The 23054-nt window shown below is 32.6% G+C and overlaps 3 protein-coding genes across 3 annotated transcripts in view; 2 read left to right on the top strand and 1 right to left on the bottom strand.

Moving 5' to 3' along the window:
* Positions 1–13416, top strand: part of LOTGIDRAFT_234825 (hypothetical protein) — a gene marked incomplete at its 5' end in the record, with an annotated part of 22884 nt that extends 9468 nt beyond the window's left edge. The window contains 24 exons of the mRNA XM_009063161.1: positions 43–160; positions 647–799; positions 1774–1917; positions 2384–2584; positions 3023–3108; positions 3748–3894; positions 4063–4158; positions 4451–4523; positions 5168–5304; positions 5583–5691; positions 6222–6312; positions 6823–7005; positions 7404–7509; positions 8387–8461; positions 8726–8886; positions 9392–9641; positions 9871–9973; positions 10357–10639; positions 10966–11036; positions 11274–11467; positions 11887–12013; positions 12276–12327; positions 12626–12730; positions 12992–13416. Of these exons, the coding sequence (XP_009061409.1) occupies positions 43–160; positions 647–799; positions 1774–1917; positions 2384–2584; positions 3023–3108; positions 3748–3894; positions 4063–4158; positions 4451–4523; positions 5168–5304; positions 5583–5691; positions 6222–6312; positions 6823–7005; positions 7404–7509; positions 8387–8461; positions 8726–8886; positions 9392–9641; positions 9871–9973; positions 10357–10639; positions 10966–11036; positions 11274–11467; positions 11887–12013; positions 12276–12327; positions 12626–12730; positions 12992–13058 (3132 nt within the window). The 3' untranslated portion in view covers positions 13059–13416. The remainder of the gene's footprint in view (positions 1–42; positions 161–646; positions 800–1773; positions 1918–2383; positions 2585–3022; positions 3109–3747; positions 3895–4062; positions 4159–4450; positions 4524–5167; positions 5305–5582; positions 5692–6221; positions 6313–6822; positions 7006–7403; positions 7510–8386; positions 8462–8725; positions 8887–9391; positions 9642–9870; positions 9974–10356; positions 10640–10965; positions 11037–11273; positions 11468–11886; positions 12014–12275; positions 12328–12625; positions 12731–12991) is intronic.
* Positions 13417–15757: 2341 nt separating this feature from the next.
* Positions 15758–16441, bottom strand: LOTGIDRAFT_127188 (hypothetical protein; the record flags this gene model as incomplete). The annotated part of the gene is made up of 1 exon (XM_009063160.1): positions 15758–16441. A coding segment is annotated over one exon (684 nt), but the record flags the coding sequence as incomplete, so codon positions are not given.
* A 4009-nt stretch (positions 16442–20450) lies between these two features.
* On the top strand, positions 20451–21053 carry LOTGIDRAFT_74658 (hypothetical protein; the record flags this gene model as incomplete). Its single annotated transcript, XM_009063149.1, has 1 exon — positions 20451–21053. A coding segment is annotated over one exon (603 nt), but the record flags the coding sequence as incomplete, so codon positions are not given.
* Between the last annotated feature and the right edge of the window lie 2001 nt (positions 21054–23054).

Genomic DNA, 23054 nt, shown 5'->3' with positions numbered 1-23054 from the left:
ATATTTCTCTATATTATGTGTATATTATGTGTATTATTTAAGGATGAAAATGAAGAGAATGTAGAAGAAGGACCAGGGAAGAATTTAGGTATTGAGATGATTTATAATTTACAAGTTATAATGTTATTAGATCAACTTAAATCATACCATAGTAAACATGGTAAGTTTAGCCTTTTTATTTTCATTAAGGGTATATAATTGCATTGTGAATTGGGTTTCTTATGTTCTCAACTGCATGTTGAAGTGGATATACAGTGGATTCTTGTTTACTTTAACTGCTTGCCAACAAGTCGAAAAATCTGATATCAACACGTTTTTTAATTACAGTTAGAACAATATTGATTATGCTAGACTAGCGTTGATCTGGTTTACCTGTCAATAACAAGCATATTGATTAGTATTCACCATCAAGTCGCTGGTCACTGTGTGCTCAGACTGATGATTTTTCACAAGCGCTTTTCTATCTCTAAGGTTTTAAAATTGACTTTCAGTACCAAAATCATGACTGCAATCAAATTTATTTTTACACATTTACCTGTATAATTGATAGCCTGATTTTTTTTTGATTTTTTTTTCTGAATTAAGTATTGACTGAAAAGCAGATAATATTGTAAATTATGTAGAAAAAAACCATTTTTTTTTGCAGATTCAAGTATTATAATAGATGATACAGAGCCAATAATGTGTCTACAAACACTATATTCTATGACATTTACATCAATTGGGTTAGAAGCTGTAGTTAATGTATTGGCTATGGAAGATAATTTAGATGCTCTGATACCATTTGTTAAAGCTGAAGGTATAATTATTTTACTTTGTCAATTTGATATTGTGGAATCTTCAGAAAGTGACAATTAAAGTTTGGTGTCTCGGACTAATATAATGTATTAACAACAACACGAAGGTGTCCCCAACACAGACTACAATAAACGAACTAGTTCCAAAGCCACGCTTTCGACACTTCCTAGCATGCCGCCATACAGTCAACAACGTGGCATGAGGTTTTAACCATCTTTTTCTCTATGTAAATCACTGATATGGCATATTACAAGCTTAAGTTATAGATAAAGCAAGATTTTATAAAGGGACAGCTGGGCCATTTTTTTGACCAATCATACTTTAGACTAAGAAACGGGTATTTTTTAGCTAAGCCAATCGGTAACAGTGTTCACAGCTCACTGTTGAATTTTGAGCCTTCAAATCCATGTGTGTCCTGAATTAACTCATCATTTTAAGAGTAAAATTTCTAGTTTGAGATATTTTTAAAGGAATTATGCGATTTCCGTACATTTTTAGTACTTCTGAAGACTATGTATATATATTCAAGACTAAAATCGACCCCCTAAAATGCTGCACCTGTCCCTTTAATAGATACTCATTACGCTCTTAGTTTCATAACATCATCAGGAATATAATGATCAGATCAATATGAATATTAGAATTTTATTTATAATAATTTTAGTGGTTGGGGCAGAAAGTTCTAACTCTTTCTGCAGAACATTAATTCATGCATTAGATGGGTATTGATTTGCAATAACATTTGAAAAAATCATTTGCATTACGTTAATTTCATCAATTGGATGCATTCTTTATCAAATATTGGTAAAACACAAAACTCTATTCCATTACAGTTCATGTTATTGACTTCAGAATTACGTTTTATAAAACAACAGGTTAGATGCTTCACTCCATGACAATTTTTCTTCAACTGGTCCTAGGACGAAGGAGTTAGTTTTGTCCAACTAAAAACTCAATGTTGATATATTTATTTAGATGACAAGAAGAAAGAATTAAGAAGATCAAAGTCTGTCTGTACAGCGTTTGCAACAGAATTATTAAGAGTTTTGATAAAGAATTCCACCAACATCAAAATGTTAGAGAAATATTCTAGTCAACTTATTACTCTTAGTGAAGATGGTAAGCTTGTTGTTAATATTCTGAAACTTGTTCAAAAATCAGCAATTACATCCTAATGCATCTTCACAATGTCAAGTTATTACAAACTTTATCTTATACCTTGACTGCAAGAGACATGTTTCAAAGAATGCAGCGATTTGATTGGGTTGTATTCCAGTGAATACAGTCTACTATAGCCTTTGACACACAGACTGAAAATATTAAGGCTTATTGTTTACAGACTTTCCATCAAGGACTCTGATTGGCTGTGTTAGCTAATGTACAATCCTATCAAATAGCAGCATTTGTGAATTTCTGTGATTTAAGAAAGGTGGCTATTGCGGTCAAGGTATAAGACGACGTTGGTTATAGCTTAACATTGTGAAGATGATCCTTATGTTGCATGAATTGTAACTAAGATATCAGATGGTCTTAATTTCGTTGCAATAATGAGAATGGTAATTCCATTCACTCTTTCTCTATTTAGAAATAAATACCAAATTAACAGAAATCCAGGATTGGTTGGCACCGTGTCAGAAACAGTCTTATGGTTACGAGGGTCTGTCTAGTATGATCAATTTATTAAAACATACATCAGAAGAGATCCAGAAACAACCCATGCCTTTAGTGACAGTTTTACGTCTGCTACACAATCTAGCTATACCATCTGATACTAGATTCCCTGATGGTAAGATTATTTTACTGTTACTCTTTGAGTTTCCACAAAGAATTCCTGTGTCTGGCATAGAGGTAGCATGGGCATTAATCATTTTAAGGTTGGAATACTCTTGAAATTTGGCTAATGTATCTGCCCTGATAAAATTTTCCCTTTAAAAACTTATAAATAAAGCAATAAATAAATTAAATCAGTTACTTTATACATGGTGAACTTTAAAATAAAATAGACAGGGACATTCAGCAACTTTTGTCATGCAAATTTAGAGTGGAATTTTGTAAAATTTCTTCCCACAGTAGTTCAAGGGTCAAAATCGATGTGTGTGGTTTTGATTTATCATTTTAAGGTTGGAATACTGTTGAAAATTGGCTGTTACCCTGATAAAAAATGTTCCTTTATTTTCTGCTGAAGGTAGCTGTAAAACATTTTATACCTATTTTGTTATTGTAGAAAATCCAAAAGAGTTAAAGTATAAATATGCTCTAATAGAACTATATAGTGCTGATTGTTTACCAATATTAATGACAATACTACAGGTAAATATTACATCCTCTTCTGTTTATTTACTGAACATTTAGATGCCAATATAACCAGCTTTGTGGAATCTCCACATAGTGATATAAGATGTTTGAAATGCAAGAAAATGTCCTGTCCTTAGTGTATCATTTAGGAAAATAAATATATATTTTGAAATATTGTGAATGGGTTTCGTACAAAATCCCTGAAACTAGGGTAGTAACTACTGTGAGTTTGTTCCTCTGATGTGCACAGACTGGAACACTGGATATATTGACGCCTTATCACTTTTTATACGCCCACATCTCTCTATGTGGTCGATCTGTCCGTCCGTCAACATTTGCTTGTAAACGCTGTAAAAACTAGATTTTTTGATGGCATCAAATGAAATTCGGGGTATGTATACATATTCATAAAACGAAGATCAAGTTCGAATTTGAGCTATTTTCGTACGTTATTGCCCTTGTCCCAAAATCTTGAAAATTTACCATCCGCATGCTGTGGTAGGCGTATATGACTGTGGTCCACTATCTTTACTAACATGTGATGGGCAACATTTTATACAAACATATGTATATATTCTTAATCCATTGCAACAGGAAAAACATGAAAATTTATAACCTTACTATAACATTGATTGAAGTATTTATTATTTGTAGAAAATGAATGATAAAATGATGAGGCCATGGCAACAAGGGTTAGCTCAGACTTGTGATCAGTGGAATATGATACTATCTATAACACAACCTACTATTAATATTGTTAAAGCTACAATACAATATCTAATAGAATCTAGAGGTGCTCTGGTAAGTATAACTTTATACTTTACATGAAAGTTCTTTACAAAATGCTACATTTCTGGTAAGGTTCATCAAAATGTAGTGATGGTTGGGTGAATTGACATGGAATTGTCCTTATGTTTTGATATTTTTTTTATTTGGATTTATTTAAGTTGTTTTTTCTGTTTATTTTAGTTCAAAGACGTGACCAATATACCAGTTTTATTAGAACTACATACGGTACTATGTTCGGCACCAGTTAATAGTATTTACACTGCACAAGTAATCAAGGTAAGTAAAATAGTGGTTCATCTACGTATTGGCCCAACTTAACATTTAATTTATTATCTCCACTGGAAGAGAGCATCTTCACAATGCCAAATTATTACAAACATCGTTTAATACCTTATACCTTCAGCAAATACAACCACATACATAGCCTTTGAATAGATGTTACTTGTGCAGCTATATTGTAAAAGCCTGTCTGTTGAGAGCAATGAATGGCTATATTCACGAGCGTACAATCCAATCAAGTTCTTGCAATTACAAACTTCTATGAAATTGAATATTCTATAATATATAGATACAGAAGAATATAGTTGATATTGTATTAGCTTATACTCAGCCTGTTTTAAACCAAGCTGACACAGAGGACGGTAAACATTATAACTATTATGAATATTATATAATTTGATTAAAGATGGGTTTCCTTATTTTTTAGTGTCAAATTAAGCAAACTATTTGATTAATTGGTGTTTCTAATGAATTATCATGTATTCTTAATCATATCATTATGTTGCATATCATTAAGAGTTTTAATCAATCATAAATGTCCATGTATGTACAGTCTGGATAAACAAAAAAAACTATTTGACCTTTCTTGATCAGTTATTGGAATTCTGCTGGCAATTCTCTTCTAATTTAGCTAATTATGAATTAATTATGGACATGTGAGACAAACTGGTATTTTTCCAAGTCATTAGAATACCTCTACTTTCTATTCATATAAGTATTATCATTTTCATTCATGAAAATAAGGGAACCCATCTTTAAGTCCATATGTATTTTTGTAAAGTTATTTGATAATAACACGGTGTTTAGTTATGGTAGCTTCAGCAAGATAGATGCTTTCTGGCTCAGTTGAAGGTGCTTGGTGTAATTCAAGCATAGCCAAAGCTACCTTCAGAAATTTACCAAAAGGGGTACCATAGTGCTGTATTAAAAAAATATTTCCCTCATTCAGAGTGTTGAATCCATTTCATCTGAATGTAATGAACATTTACCAAATATTTTATTTTAGTTCTCAGTGAAAGTTTATGGACAATGACAATTAAAGAGATCTTCAAACACACATCTAAATCACCATATTGTTACATGGGTGGTATGTTATTATTGTCAGAGTTATTGCCCTTGCCTCTACCACTCCAAACCAAAGAGGTAAGTCTTGCTTTACAGTATATATAACTGGACAAAATTATACAGATAACAATTTCTTAGATAAAAAAATTGGCACACTTTGGACAATTTTTCACTCGTGTTAAACACAATTGCTGTATAATTGGCATTAGACTCAATTATAGTTGAATTTTGACGGTTTTGCGTTAATTTGTTATAATTGTACATGCGTATATTGACAAAAAAATTTATAAAGAAAGTCACATGGATTGGAGGGTTTTTGTCATTGTAAATAAGTGATATATTTTATTGTATTGTAGCCACTAAGTGAAACAGAGATCCAACAAACTATTAATGTTCGTAAACTATGGAGTGCTCATCTACATCCTTTAACATCACAGTTTATTGAGATGATATCTAACTTCTTAGGTAATTATTTATTTAGTTTAGATAATCATTATTGAGGTTTTCTAGGAGTTCAATATACGGTTGCTACTGTAATGTTTTGGGCTGTATTCAGCGCTCTTACGTTGACTAAAGTTGAACTTTGGCTAAAGTCGAACTTTACAAAGTTAGGATTATGGCTTTCATTTTCTACATTTGATAGTCAAATTTAAGCATGACTTTCGTAAAGATCGACCGGTGCATACCTAAAGTTCGACTTAAGTCTAACTTTAGTCAAAGTTTTGGTAAAGTACCAGCGCTGCATATGGCCCTTTGTTTCTTATGGTTGGTCAATGATTTTACGCTGGTTGCAACACACTCATACTGCTAGACCATAATGTTACATGGTCTAGTCTGCAGAAGTCTGAATAAAAATTGAAATGGTTCAAACCAATGCTATCAATGTCCCAAATACATATAAAAAGTTTAGAAAACCTCTTGAAAATAACTACAAGTTCCACTGTGTGTACTCTCTCTTTAAAAATCTTGTTTATTGATTATACACATATTTTCAGTATCCGGTTGTCAGCCATTACAGAATATCATTAGACGTGTTTGTTGGCAGATGACTGATTTATCAGCTCCCGCTGCACAAATGTTAATAAGGTAATCTGCTTTCTTCATTTTCTGTTTATTTCCATTTCTTATTTCTCTTATCAATATACCTCTCTTGATTAAAATATTATGTACGTGTAGTTTGAAAGAGAATTATGAACTTTATATCTGGCAAAGTATAAGAGGTTCGAGTAACTTTAATTTGAAGACCTACTAATTATGAGCATGAGTGAGTGGATTAAGGATTTAACGTTGAGCATGCTCTTAACCCTCGAACACTGAGTTTGAATAAAATACGAAACATCGAACACCCTGAACTCTCAAGTAATATAAGCTTATAACGTTAACGTTATGCAAAGGGACTTGATGACAGCCAGTCAGGCACTGGATTATATATACCAGACAAATACGAGTCCAATATAGCAGCTGCTGGAGTTGAAAGGGTTACATCTGTTATAGTTCAAAGTACACTATATATATTATATTTCAACATGAAATGAAAGAACATTTGGATATCCAAATGTCTGTTATAAGTAGCCTATATTGTGTCTTGTATTTCAGATGTATTTTAGATCAGTTTTTAGACCTAGGTATGAAGAGAGCTAGTGGAGATGATAAAGATACTGATATATTTAAAGAAGAAATTGTCGCCTCAACATTATACAATAAAATATTAGGATTATTATCATGGCTTGTAACCCAGGCTTCGGCTAAATCAGCTCTCATACATATCTTAAAGTCAATGTAGGTAGCTTCATTCATGTTTATATGTGTGTGGATCCATCTGTATGAGTTTATTTGCATTGGATAATTCAACAGTGCTGTTAAGTAAAATTTTGTTTGGTTTGCATTATCGCATCATAGTTTGCCATTTAAAATGATCTCTTTTGCGATATAATATTTCTTACGATTAGCAAAAATTGAAATTTTTCAGGCAGATCTGTGAATCAAATGAAATTGTATATATTTTTCTGTGATAATCAAATTTTAAAAATCTAAATTAAACCCTGTGGTCATAGCAAAAGATGGTATTTTCCCTTGGAAAGGAGAGTGGTGAATGAACCCCAAAAGGACAACAATCAAACTCAGTACTACACGCAGATTCAATGATAGTTATAGTCTATATTTTTTTTTTTTTTCAGAAATAAAAGCGATGAAAAGTATAAAGCTTTTATACCTGGTATATTAAATCAGATGAATATAGTATGTGATAAAACTATTCATATACAAATACAAGAAAATATATTGGTAAGTACTGTTAGTAGTAATTGAATTTCAAACAAAATTTATTAAAGAACATTACTCAGCAATCAAACTTCATTAATGTTTAGTTTTATTTAAAACTACTCAGTTTATTGATTTGATTGGTGATCACTTCTCAGCAACTTGATAATAGTTGATTAGTGATTTATAATTTAGATACTAATCTGTAAAATGAGTTGATTAAAGAACACTACTCAGTATCAAATCTAATAACAGTAAAAAATTGATAGTGAGTTGTATTTAAAACCACTCAGTTTAATGATTTGATTAAAGAACACTACTCAGTAATCAAACATAATAACAGTAGAAAATTGATAGTGAGTTGTATTTAAAACTACTCAGTTTGATTTTTGATTAAAGAACACTACTCAGTAATCAAACCTAATGATAATAGAAACTTGATAATGAGTTGTATTTAAAACTACTCAGTTTAATGATTTGATCAATGAACATTACTCTGTAATCAAAAATAATAATAGTGGAAAATTGACAGTGAGTTGTATTTAAAACTACTCAGTTTGATGATTTGATTAAAGAACACTACTCAGTAATCAACCTTGAAAAAAGATTGATGTAATTGCTGAGTTTATGAAGCAATAAATTTTAATCAGTCAAAACCTTTATTTTCACTGTTAAAATGGTGCTCAATACAACAATTCTAGAGCGATATAGAAATATTAAAACAGAACCTAAAAAAACATGTTGTTACTTGCAATGCAATCTTCTGAAGAAACTCTGAGTAACAACATGTTTTTGTGTTTTTTTTTTAGTTTCTGTTTTAATATTTCTATACCTCTCTGCATTTAATGTATTGAGCACTATTTTAACAGTGAGAGTTTTTTTGTTATTGATATATTTTTAGAATATTATTATGAGTGTATGTGATCCAGAAGTAACAATGGTTTCTAATGAATCAACTATGACTTTACCAGAACAGGTGAGAAGAGTTTATTGTTTCCTTACCTCACTATCACAGGTGGCGCTCGATTGGTGCATCCTGAACAGGTTCTGTCTGTTCCATTTGGCTTCAATTGAAAGGGTACAGAACCAGAAGTAACATTCAAAATTTATCCATCTTAACCTTTTCGGCCATTTTTAATTCTGTCTAATACTTTCTTTGGGGAACTCATTCTGAGCCAACTCGTTTTTATTGAATGTCTGGTTGGTTCAATGAATTTTATGTTATTTTATGTTATTTTAGTTAGCTAATAGCTTACCAGATAAGGAAGTGTTATGTCCCACATTAAAAGCTTTATTAGAACATATAGAACGACCTGAACATAATTTTACATCAGTAATGCCCTGTGTTAGAACTCTAGTCTCTTTGACTTTTTATGATTATGGTTTCTTTTATGTCAAAAGGTAAGTTTAGACTTAACTTTTTTTTAATAGTTTATTTGAGTATTGGTTTAGAAAAACATTAAATCAAAACCTGAAACATATTGTTACTCAGAGTAACAGACAACTGGCATTAAACTCTGACCAACAACATGTTTCAGGTTCTGTTTTGATATTTCTTTTTCGCATTACATTTAATGTATTAGCACAGGGCTGTTTATTTGGTGCTATTTGCCAGTCTTGCCAATTTAAGCACTATCTTAATAGTGAAATAATTTTGTTGTTGAATATTGGATTATAGTGAAACCTTTGGTCTTATTACAATGTATAATAAAAAGACTAAGGTTGAGTTGGACATCGAATAGTAAAATTGCTATGTAAGAGAGATCAAAGGTCATATACCAATTTCGATGACTTTAAAGCTTCCCATCTCCAGTTCTATTTTTATGAATAGTGTTACTATTGATGATCTTACTTTGATTCAATATTTCCACAGTAATAAATACTGTGCCTTGCTTTCTATTTACAGATGTATAGACCAGAATCCAACTGCCATCAATAAATTACTCCATAGATTAAATAACTGTTTTAGTAAAGATAACCCTGATTGTTTATCTACGTTATCTTCGACTATAGACTTACTAAATATCTTAGTCTACATTGACCCCGAGGAAGGAGGGGTCAGAACATACACACTCTCCCCTACTGAACTACAAGATATCTTGGAATGGACTACATCTGAAGATCATCCTTTGATAGAGTTAGATAAATTATTAAAGGTATGTTCCAGTACTATTCCATTTTCTCCTGCAAATTTAGAAGGTGATTGCTCTTCTGGTGCCAAGAAAATATAGTTGAAATGCTTTCATGTGGTGACCCCATCTTCATAATGTCCAGCTATTACAAACTTTGTCTTATACCTTGACTGCAATAGCCATCTTTCTTGTATCACGGAATGTGGCAAAACATCATTAAATTCATAAACTTTTTTTTGTTGTATATTTGAAGAATCTGGATAAAGATGAGGTAATAGATAATTTATTAGAAACTATTGGAACTATCCTGAAAGTCTTGAATGAACCAGATGTAACAGATGCCCCTGCCAGATCAGGTAACTATTTTTGGACTGTTAAGATTATTTTATATTTAAGTTTGTTCTGCTATTGAGAGGATAGGAGGGAGGATGACAGTTTATTGTCTGAGTCTGTGGATCGAATGGTAGCATAATTTAATGCTGAGACATATTTTTGAACAGTTGTCACATTTGCTGTTATGACCAATATCATAGTAGTACCGGTAACACTTGAGAGCAGTTTGAATTTCCTTACTACCGCCAATTCCATTTGTACTTAGATTAATTTCAGACAAACCAGGCACAGTAATTTCAATCTGAAAAGTGATTGGGTTAGCTGAAGTTAGCTCTATTGAACTGTAAAACAGATATCTAGCATTTGTAATTTCCCATGTAATGAATATTGTTTTTGTAATTTTCAGAAATACTAGAAGTAGTGTTACCAGAAGGTCAAAGTTTAAACAGTCTATATAATCAGAGATCGGTCTATATAGTCAGTAATGAAGGTGAGGAAGAGAGGTTAAGTCCTACAGCCTGGTTAGCTAATCCTTGTAATGATGAGTTAGATGCTGAGTCAGACGTGGTGATGACCAATGTGGAAGAAATGTGTAAGAGATATTGTGGTGACTTTAATCTAGAGGAAGAGTTGATTAAAGGAGTGGAACTAGCTGCCGGTATAATTGTTATTAAACCTAAACGACTCAAGTAAGTACTGACCATATCATAATACTTTTCTCTGTAGTGGCTAGTGTCTCGTGGGTTTGCTCACCTTTTGGAATGAAGCTTGGTGGGTAAGACGCTTGCTCACTACTTTTATGGTCCAGGGTTCAATCCTGTCGTAGGATTGAAGTATATCTTTTGGTTAATAAACCAGTTTTTCTGTCAGTGATGAAGGTCATAGAGATCGTGTCTTGCAATTTAAAGACCCCAAGAAAGTTTGGAATCAAAGAACAGTAGGCTTATGTTGTTTACCTTATTACGCTCTGCATGGGGTCTTCATTAGCCTAATATGGTGCGTCTGTCTTTTACAGAGATTTACGAAGATCACAAGAAGGTATCAATATTTACAGTCGTGGTAGAGGTGGTGCTAGAAGACCTTTTGGTAAGTTAACTGACATCCTTAAAGTCTACTGTAGGTACCTTATAAAGTTGCTGTGTTATCATTTAATGTGGTGTAAAATGTACACGATTAATGGATTTACAAATTAATTTCATAGTTGATTAGTTCGATTGGGAATTGATTATTAGCAACATTTGGCTTTCAACAAAAAATCACTAATGTCAGCTAATACACAATCAAGGACTTGAAATCATTGAAAGTCATGATGTTATATTTCAGTGGCACCAATGAGGGGAAGAGGTATAATGCATGGTTTAGTTAGTAGTGGACGGCCTAATGATCCTTTCCGCTCTCGTCCAGCCAATACCAGTAGACCACCTTCTATGCATGTGGATGATTTCATTAAGATGGAGAAACATCAAGGTCCTGAAGGATCACCTCACAGTACACCACCTCCACCACGTAGAATTGAGGTCAGTATAATAGAGAATCAAACTAGAGTAAGCTTATGACCTGTCCAGACAAAATTTCTCTTATTGCACACTGCATGGCTACAGTTTTCTTTGCTCAATCAAGGGCAGAATATATAAAGTGAAACACCTTTCATTTCATATACAATCGAGTGGTAGAAGCAGTCATGAAATTTCTGTTTCTTATTAAGCTTTTGTTTCCTTGTGTGCTTCAGGCAGGCTTGTAAGTTCAGTTGAAATGAAAAATTAGTTGCCTAATGCGGCTTAAAAAATCTTCATTGCACACTCAAAGAATAAGTGTTGGATATCTATATATATAAAACTCTATTTATTTCATAAACAATGTTTATCTGTAAGGAAAATATAGTTCACAGATTTACGATATATACGGTAATAAGACTGATATGTTATATTTTGATCAGGAACCATTTAGAGGACGTGGTAGAGGAGGATTTGATAGAGGACGAGGTAGTTTTAGTAATAGAGGACGTTTCTTTACTCCTCCATCTAGTTATGGTAGACATGATCTAGGTCCTCCCAGAAGTGGTGGTAAGTATATTTTTCTTTTGATTTGCACATTTCTATCAGGAATTCTGCAATTAGTGTTCACGTTCCGCTGTGTTCAGGGTCCAGGGTTCAATCCTGGCATAGGTTGGGATAATACCTTTGGAGATTTCAACCCTGTTTCGACTTATGCACGTCGGAGTGGCTGACATAATAAAAAGTGTCTAGTTCTTTGGGTGGGAAATTAAAACAAGGTCTTCAGATTTCGAAGGAAAGTTTCAAAATAGAATTATGATTTATTTTACAGGGTTAATGGAAAGTCGAGGGAGAGGCAGAGGGCGTCCCTTTTCTAGAGGAAGGTTAGTGTTTATTATCATTTGTATTATGAACCTGGTGTTCTAAGCATCTGTAACAGATGATATTGAAGTATAAGATAATGATTGACAGGTCATCATAATGTTGGGAATTACAAAGCCTGGGTCAAAGATTCAAACAAACATTTTCTCGTTTAATATAACTGGACGTTCAGTTTAATATCCCATATTATGTGGCTAAGAGCAGCTGGTAGTGTCGAAACGGTTTAATTTTTACCTTCTACATGGTTATTATGGTTATCTTCGGCAAAAAAAGAGAATTGGGTTTGATTTGTTTTTTCAGTGGTGATTACAGATCTAATATTGACAGTAATATAAGAGAGAGATTTTCACCACGTGGTAGAGCACCACATTGGGCACCACATAAAGCTGGTGATCCAGATCCAAGGTAAGTGGCTTAAAGTATGGTGGTGGTACACTATTATTGTTCTGTTGAATAGCACATCTCTAACAAAAGCCAAATCTGCCCTGTCAATCTATTTCTTAGTAACCATGACAACTGATATTTAGAACTAGGTTTTTGGACAATAATTGTCCCTGAAATTTAAGACATGTGTACATGTAATGTGTGTCTTTCTTCAAAAATGTATATGTAATATACAGAAATTGAATTTGTAGTGAAATTGCACCATAATTTATTTCATTTCAGATTTAGCAGTAGTTTCCGAGGCAGACGTGACCCACCAGGACGCCATGTTAGATCTTTTACTAAATAGCCAAATGGTATGGTCATAGATAAACTGTTAAAAACTGTACAATCAAAATAATTTACGTTTCCAAATATTTTCTGATTTCACTGATATGACATGTTCGGAGAACTGGATTTGTTTTAATACACATAAGGACTTGAATTTAAATTTGAAAAACTGGCTACCTGCTTTTGAACCAGTAGTGCTACTTGAATGAAACCAAATATTCACAGTGTTGCATATTATCTAAAATTTTCTCACAAAAGCGTATTTTCATGATTGATTACAAAGAAATCTCAGCACTTTGATTGATCGTGTACCTTAGTTCAATTTTTTAAAACAAGTTTGATTTCTGTGTAATCAAATAAAATTTTAAGAATACAAAATCATTTTTATTGCCTCCAGAGAATAGGGATAAAAATAGGGGAGAGATTAACTCAATGGGGGGTGGGGGGGACATCAGCTCTGTGAAAGCCCCATAGAGAGGGTTCTGTCTAGAGAAAATGTCTGAAAAACTGAATTGATTTGGTGCATTCTGATTCAAAATTATGTGTTTGAATCTGTTGATGCTTGTGTTAAGAAAGCTGCCTGCAGATTTCTTTCAAAATAAAGGGCTATTATATGAATATACAAGTTCTTTAATCATTTGTTCATTGCGACCATTTATTTTCCTCATTGCACAGTGCATGGAATTGCAAATTGTAGGGAGGTACCTCTCAAGGCATTCACTCAAATCAATACACCACTTGTGGCTGTCAAATAGCTCGGTCAGTAACCAGATGTCCTGAAAATCTGATGCCACAAAGAGTGCTTGTGAGAGTTGGCCCAGTGTCAGCACCTGTTGTAAAACCTAAGCTCAGAAACAAATGAACACTACATTATAGTAAATGTTTTTAATCAAATTTAATAAGGTCTGATATAATGGGTAATAACAAATACTGTTACATGCACAAAATATACAAAATATTATCTTATTTTATAGCACTATATAGATATAGCTGTATATTTTAAATAATACACTTATTATAGACCATCAAATATGTTCAAGGGAGATTGCTCAGTTTTATTGAATTTTTGTTCCAAAATAAATTTCTTTTTTTTTATGAAACAAGGTATAAGGTATTAGATATATCGAATTCTTTGGATAAGAAACGTGTTCAAATACTGTTTTGGTATTAAACTACATAATGAAATAAATTGTCTGCAACATTTAAGGAGGTTATCATTGTTATGAAATCGTACCCATTCCTGAGAAATGATATGTTTTGCTATTTAACCACATGCCAAAAATCATCAACAACAACAAAACAAGTATGTCATGACTGTAATTAGGCAATTACAGAATAAAACATAAAATCAAATATCTATTAACAAAAGAAAAATGTCCAACAAATTAGTTCTTCGATGTCTTTACAAAATATTTTAGGCCAAGAGCTGTGATGGTAGATTTTTGCTCACTAACCTGAAGGGCCAGGGTTTAATCCTTGCATGTGTCTAGATAATATCTTCATATTTTTCCCTTTTTGCCCTAATGAGTGATGCCAGTCTCATAGCACACGTTATGGTCTTTATAAGTCAAATCAGCAAAAAAAAAAATTTTTTTCTTACATTTTTTTTCCAAGTTTCTAGAAAATATTCTGTATAATTTGTTCTTGTGAAATACTGCACCATAAAACTGGAATAACAAATGAGCAAAAATAATAGCTTAAGAACAATTCACCTTCAAAAAAGCATTGCACAATTTCTAAACAAAATAATACACCTCAGTCATTCATGCAAAATATAAATCAAACAAGTAAACATCAGTGCATAAATTATAATTATTAATAAAAAAAAAAGAAATGTGTTCCAATATTGTTATACTCTGTCAAAGTCAGGGATGTTGATTTTACTGTATTTGCCAGTTAAGTCTGCTTTGATAATTATGAGCATTTTCATGATACAGCTGGATATGTCTGGCAGATAAAAATAAAGCAACAACCCTGCTCTAAGCTTTCTTGTTGAGGAGTGAATTTATTTAAAAAGGTATTTGAATATGAATATTTGAATAATAAATTACATTAAATACATAAAGTGTAAAACTGTTGTTTTTCTACGCTGTATAAAAAGGCTTATTTACAATGAGCACTAAGATTGCTGAATTTCTGATATTAAAACAGGTACAAACACATAGATGTGAACATATAAAAACAGTAATATTTTTTAAAGATTTTCTACAAGTTTTAACTGCTTTTTTTTTTGCAATATACCTCGATATGAGTATATTACATAGTAGTTGCCTTTTTGATATGCATTGAAGTCATATTCATATCCCTCTTCCCTCTAAGCAAGCTCAACTTAAGTTTTGGCAAGATTTTTGCTCCAAGAGTATACCTAGTATGATACAGCTGTAAGATTAAAACCATACAGCTGCACAAATAATACCATTCAGCTGAAGATTAGTACCATACAGCTGTAAAATTAATACCATACAGCTGTACTAATAGTACCATACAGCTGTACTAATAGTACCATACAGCTGTAAGATTAGTACCATACAGCTGTACGATTAGTACCATACAGCTATAAGATTAATACCATACAGCTATAAGATTAATACCGTACAGCTGTTAAATCAATACCATACAGCTATAAGATTAATACCGTACAGCTGTTAAATCAATACCATACAGCTGTAAAATCAATACCATACAGCTGTAAAATTAATACCATACCATTGGTTTACATCACATACTCTGACATCTTTGCTTGCAAATGAGTTTCAACTCAGGTATATTGTCTATATCAATGTTTTTGTCTTTAACTTTTTGAAGTTTAAGCTCCAGATCTTGCTTGTCTTTTCCAAGTTCCCAACAGAGTCTGATAGTGAGTATTAAAACGGCGACATAAGTTTCATCACAGTCATCTTCATCATAACACATGACTGCTGCCTCGGAGTATTTCTGAGATATATGCGGTCTATCCAGGCTTTTGTAGCAGATGGCTAAGGCACACAATATATTGATCACAGTTGAGTTTGTGTTGCCATAAAGTTTTTCTGTCAACGGAAGACAATATTCTAAATTTGCTATTGCATTCGTATAATTTTCCTGTTGAAGATTCTTATAGCCATCTCGTAAACTATCGAGCAAGAAAAATTCTAAAAAATCTCGCGAGTAACGAATTTGATATATTGCATACAAATGGCTGAGATATTGTTCAAATGCTCTACTTCTAGTTGCTATGGTAGCCTGCCGAAAATTACCCATCAAAACTTTCCTTGGAAATGCAACTGCTTCCATTTGATCTGGAAAACGCTTCCTTAACACTGCATTTAATTTTTCAAAATCTGAAAATCTTCTTTCAATACAGGATATATCTGAATCTTCAGTATGGCTGCTGATCTGTATTGTGTATAACTGAAATGAAATTGTATAAAAAAAATGAAATGAAATTGTGTAAAACTAAAATGAAATTGTAAATGAAATGAAATGGTGTAAAACTGAAATGAAATGAAATGAGGTTCTAAGAGCACATGGTTCTGCATTCAAAGTAAAATTCTGTTTTATTTTGTGAATGAAAACCTGAAAATATATCGATATTATACTATCTGAAAACGTGCCAAGTCTTGCAAGTCCAAGCCAGGGATAGGTTATAAAAATTTGTTTATACAATAGATGACATTAACGTGAATGGCGAAATAAACACACATGGTAAATCATACTTCCTTATATTATAAATAGTTACTTAAAGTAATACAAACTATTTAATTAGTATTTGAAAAGTTATCATGTCCTGAACTCTTCACAAGCTTAGTTAAATATTACCTTTGCAATTAAAGGCACATATATATATGAATTTTTCAACAGGTAGAACCTAGCGACAAATGTAAGGACTAATATTATTCATTTATGGAAAAATCATAATGATATTGAAAACTACAAATACGTTATAGACAGTTTATAAAATATGCATTCATTAAAAAAAATCCAGTACAGTTGACTAACAGTTTTGGCACAATTTCAAAAATAACAGATGTCATTTATATGCCATTTATATATAACGTGCAAATTAAACAAAATTAGGACTCTAAATATAGCAAAATACTAAATCCTCATACACATTTAAACAATCAATTAGTTTCCTCTATAATTTTCAGTATAAGCTTATTATTCCAAGCATTTACTTTGATAGAGTTTTGATATTTTTATTAAATTGCATAAGATTCTGAAGTCAGATTCTGTTTTTTTAAAGTATGGCAATAAGCTATAAGCAGTTCCATCTGCTTGTAATGCCAATGATTTGACCATTTGGGGCAAATACTTACTACAAAACTTGTTCTATTTTCTTTAATAATATCAGCTGACATAACTTCAAATACTGCATTACATCCTGTATTCTTTCTACCATTTAATCTTATTATTCTAGAGGTCTTTACTTCTGAAATTCAATTAAACATATAATATAATATTACTCATGCTCTATATAAGCCTACATATTATCCTGTTCACACAGTATTATTCTTTTCTCAAGTCATAAATTGAATGGACAGATGCCAAAAGATCAGTAAAACGTTTATATTCAACTATTTCTTTGTTAAATAGCCATGACTCAGAGTGAAATGTATTTCCAATAAGTCACTTATTCATTTTAATACTATAAGGCCAGGAATGAAGCATATATACAATTATTATTTTGCATAGGATTTGTTAGGTCTACATGTTTTATATTTTTACCTTCATTGTTACTAATTCCATCTTCAGGTATTTCCAGATCTAATGTTCCAGCGAATTCATTTATTAAACAATCTTGATCATCAGTCAAATCTAAATCTTGTGGATCTTCAGTGTTACATTTCAAATATTTCTCAGTGCTTGGGTATTTAGATTTTTTCTTCAAGAAAGCCATTTTTGACGTCATTTACTTTCTTCAAGATGCTGAGCCTACGTCATTGATATTGGTAGATTTACTCACTGAAGATATAAAAATGGAGAAATGCACTCTGCACCAACTTCGGCAACTAACTTTTAAGACTGTACAACCAATTAAGAATAAGTTTACAATGAGTTATGTTGACATGAGGATGGTAATAAATGTTTCACATCAAGTCCAAAAATACCCCTAAGAGTTTAAAATCCAAATCTAGGCATATGGATTATTAACAGAAGATAATGGACCTTTTTATAGGCTATCCTTTATAAATTTAAATTTAGTCTCCTGTACTTGCATAATTCTAGCCTACATCACAGAAAATATAGTGAAACAATCAAACTTATGTACGTGTAGCTGACACAGATCAGATCTTCAAAAAAGATCTGGATGCACTTTTTAGTGTTTGTGTCACTGACACCAAACAATGACTGTCGTCAGTGTTCTCAGATTCAGCAGAATAAGACTGGCAGGAAACGTAAAGCCAGAACCAGAACAGACAGAGTGAACATGATCTAACTAAATCCACCTTACTCACATGCTTACCTTCTTTACGAATATTAAACTTGAAAGGTCTGATTCTGAATCACGAAAGTCCATACTGCATGACTAACTTGTAAAGTTAAACCTTTCCTTGTTTATTATAACACCTAAGACGAATTTTATTATACTTTCTGTCAAAAATAAACAAAATGTCAACAAAGACTTTAGAAAATGGTCGAACTTGATTATTACAAAGTTTTTACCGGGCTCATTTGAAAAGTTTTTTCCAGGTCAATATTACGTAAAAATATTTTCAAATGGAAATCGTATTGATACGAGAAAATCCACGGAACGAAAATTGTTCATCTGACAATATAAGATTTTCATATTTCCGAACTGTGTGCCACGCCAACGAGGTCTAAGATGACTACTCTTACAAGATTCTATTTTGTTTTAGTTAAAGTCTTCTGTCATTCATATGATTAATCTGCTTGTTGAGTGAGTTGTGAGATAATCGTAGAGTTTAGACCCCAGTTTAGATTTAACGATAGTTATTTTAGTCTCATTAATTTTTATCATTATTATTCTCTATTTAGTATTATCAACCGCTTTGGAAATCAAGTATAGCCCAAGAAGTTGATGTCACATCCGACATACTCCGCAGTAAATTTATGGGAGAAATTGTTTTTGAGAGTGAATGTTAAAGAAAAGGCTGCATAATTTCATTGATTGAATGCGAAATTGTAACGAACAATTGATATAAATTCCACAAATTGATTCGTCGGTATATTTGTTCTTAGAGTTCACTCAACAATTCTATTTTGATCAATTTGATGTGACCTCCCCGCCAAGATGGCGTCCGAAGTATCGCAATCAGCTTGTTACACAGATAAAAATCGAATATCTTCCCTCTTAGCCAAATTAAACGACCAGAGGAGTCATTCTCGATTTTGTGATGTGGTACTTAAAGTTTGTGGTGAACAAATATATGCCCATTCAAATATTTTGGCAGCTGCCAGTGATTATTTCGGTGCTTTTTTGGGACAGGCTCAAGATTGGCCAAGAGCTTTTTCACAGAAGACACCACAAATTATTGAAATTTACATTGACACTTCCGAGGGTGATAGTGGTGGGTATGGAGAAGCAGTCAGAAAGGTTGTTGAATTTATGTATACCAGTGAAATCAATCTTACAAATGAAATTATCTTTCAAGTGTTGGAAATTTCCAAGATCATGCAAATGGATCAGATTATGGAATTTTGCAGAAGATTTGAAAAAGCTGATTATGGTGGTAGTGAGAAGCAGGTTGATGCTGTACCTAAGATAACAATTGGCACCATGACAGATTATGAGAGACCTGATGAAACCGAAAATGAGTTTCTGGTGAATCTTGGCACTATAGATGAAACAGAAGTGGATGATGTTTCAAGAGATCCAGATTATGAAGCTCATATCAAAGTTCAGCAAAATCATCAAAAGAAGAAAAGAGGTCGAGGAAGGCCTAGGAAGATTCAGGAACAAGACCCTGATGCGTGTTCTTCTGAACCCAATCCAGAAACTGTAAACATTAATGAAGAAGAAGATCAAAATTTATGTGTTTTCTTGGCAGATTCATCAGAAATAGATGGTCCAACACCATCCTTAGAAAATAATGATGAAACAGAAGCAAGTAAGAGTCCTGATAGTATTGAAAATTATGAAGTGACAATGAATGATGTGGAAAGCGTACCAAAGGTTATGGTGAAGACAGAGCCTTTAAGCCCTGAACCACGTTACAGTAGACGAATAAGAAAGATCAAGGAAAGACCAGACTATATCACACCAGATTTGGCCAAAGTTAAGAAGCCAGATGAAGAAACACCAGATGCTTACAAAAAAGGAATTGAAGCATATGAAACTTCTCAGAATATGCGTTTCATGTGTAAAAAATGTGGCTTTATCGCTTCTAAATTCAGTGAATACACCAGCCATAAATTTTCTGAACATGGCCCAGACAATCCAGCTGTTGTGCCTGTACAGGTACCAAGAAAGGAATTCAAATGTGACAAGTGTGACTTTGTGACCAAAAAACAACCAGAATTCAGAGAACATTCTAGAAATCATTTACATGGGGAACTGATATGTAGTTTTTGTGATTTCCAAGCTGAATCGAAAGAAGAATTTGACTCGCATGTTCTAAGACATACAGGAGCACTTCCTTTCTTTTGTTTAAATTGTGATGTGAGGTTTAAGAACAAAGCCCAACTGAATGCTCATTTGCCTAAACATTCTGTTGTGAAACCCTTTGTGTGTAATTTATGCAATGCTGGCTTTAAGTGGAAACATGCACTGAAAAGTCATATGATTGTTCATTGCACAACTAAAGACCATCTGTGTGACATTTGTGGTTTTGCTACAGCTCATAAAAGTATGCTGAAAGCTCACAAATTGATCCATTCGGGAAATACATACAAATGCCAATTTCATAATTGTACTTTCCAGGCCACAAAGAAACAGAATTTGAAGTATCATATGTTAACCCATTCTGGAGAAAAGCCTCATCAATGTGAAATTTGTGGTCAAAGTTTCTCGCTAGTTAAAAACATGAAGAGACATAAACTAATGCATTCAAGTCATAAACCTATTAAATGTGATGTAGTGGACTGTCAATTTGGCACAACACGATATGATAAACTTAAAGAGCACAAGTTGAAGCAACATGGTAGTGGGGAACCTCCCAATAAAAAGTTACGCCTCTCAGATTATCAAACTTTGGCTGAGAATTCTCAGATTATTCATATTACTGAAGGACAATTGAATGAGGCACTGGCTGCAACTCAGAATATACCAGAAGGTCAAATCATAGCCACTGTTGACCATACTGGATTGATTGGCGTACAATATGCAGAAATTGATAATGCTGCTGAATTTATACAATATGTTACTAGCATGGAAACAACATGATAGTGTATTAACATGGAAACAACATGATAGTGTATTAACATGGAAACAACATGATTGTTTGTATTATAAGTGCAATTTTCTTAATCAAATCTGTCGAAACAATGAAATGTTTAAGAAGGCCATATACAGGCTACGTTCAAAATTCATATGCAATTGAGTTTTTTTGTCTTTTTAGTAGGGAGAAATTCCCTTTCATATGAAAATTTTCCATGACAGCTTTGAATATTTCCACGAAATGAGCGATTAAAATTAAAATTAGACCAAACTTTGTTCGTTTTTTCCATTAGCTTTCCATTTACTTTTAATATAGCCACTTCAGTTAGGGTCAAACGACAGCCCTCTGAAATGTTTATCAAATTAACCTTCTGACATATGATAACTCCATGACGTCTGCTTTGAACATTCAAATTTCTATCCTCTCAAGCACTGACATTTTGTGTTTATCAGGTTAGTACAAAAGCTTAAATTGACAAACATTCAAGAGGGCTGTCATTAGACCCTAACTAAAGCTAATAGAAAAAAAAAACAGAATGGAAATTTGGTCTAAGTTTAATTGCAATATTGTGTCCTATCCTCAGTAACGTATCATGATAATTTGTGATAAGTATTGTGTCATGGCAATACCAAGCACCTGTCTCAACGTGACATGAATTGGGTTCCTTTATTTACATTGATTGTAAAACAGTATTAAATAAATTACATTACTATGGTGCTATAATATTTATTGTGGAAATGTTACATTAAAGATCAAAAATATTCAATTTAAACAAAGTGTGTTTACATTGTTTTTTCTTGAGTCTGTATCTCTGAGACAGCCCTGATCTACATCTTATTCAGATGGCACTATCTAAGACAGACAAGGGTGTTTGTTGACAGTATAACAGTTTGAGGGTAGGGGGCTGGAGGACATTTTTTCTATATTTCGTTTTGATTTAGTTGTATGAAAAGACTGTTTTCACTCTTTTTGGGAGATTTTAGGTGGCCCTGAAAATGGCCGTTGTTTTTTTAGTTTTGAACTAAAGTTCGGCACACAGCTTATTTGGAGCTGGTGTATTTGGTGTCAGCCTTTGTTCCTTTCGGAAACGGCGCGCTTCCGGGTAACAGAAGTCGAACGGCAGTTTGGATTTCCCTGCCGGAGAATAATATGAGATGAGATCTTGTCAAATATAAATATGCTTAGTGCTAGAAAAAATGTCTACACATTTTGAGGGGATATGACCTAATGAGTTATTTTCAAAGTGGAAGGGGGAAATAATGATTCAAACTTATATATAAGTTTATTGTATTAATTATACTACCGGTATATCATATACTAAATAGTGCACCAATCTAAACTTACTTCATCAAATTAACAACAAACAATAACGTCTTATCAAAGGACGGAAAATATATAATTTACAATAGAAATATATCTGAAATAGAAGAGGGAAGACATTATTAAAAATAATTATTTAAAAAGTAATCTACATTATAACAACAACAAAAATCATTTCAATACAAACATAAAATATACCAAATTATTGCAGTCTAATTAAAATAAGAACAAACTTTTGTAAGTTTATTTTCTATTAGCTTTTGGCGTGAACAAAAGGTGCATTCACTGACTTGAGCTTCTCAAGAGTAAGAATGCACCTTTTCACATCATAAAATCCCAGAGTTGAAGGGAAGGAATTTGATTGGCTGCCAGTG

Source organism: Lottia gigantea, assembly GCF_000327385.1.
Source record: "Lottia gigantea unplaced genomic scaffold LOTGIsca_56, whole genome shotgun sequence".
NCBI lineage: Eukaryota > Metazoa > Mollusca > Gastropoda > Lottiidae > Lottia > Lottia gigantea.
The sequence above is the reverse complement of the archived record's forward strand: the minus strand, read 5'-3'. Positions and strand labels throughout refer to the sequence as shown.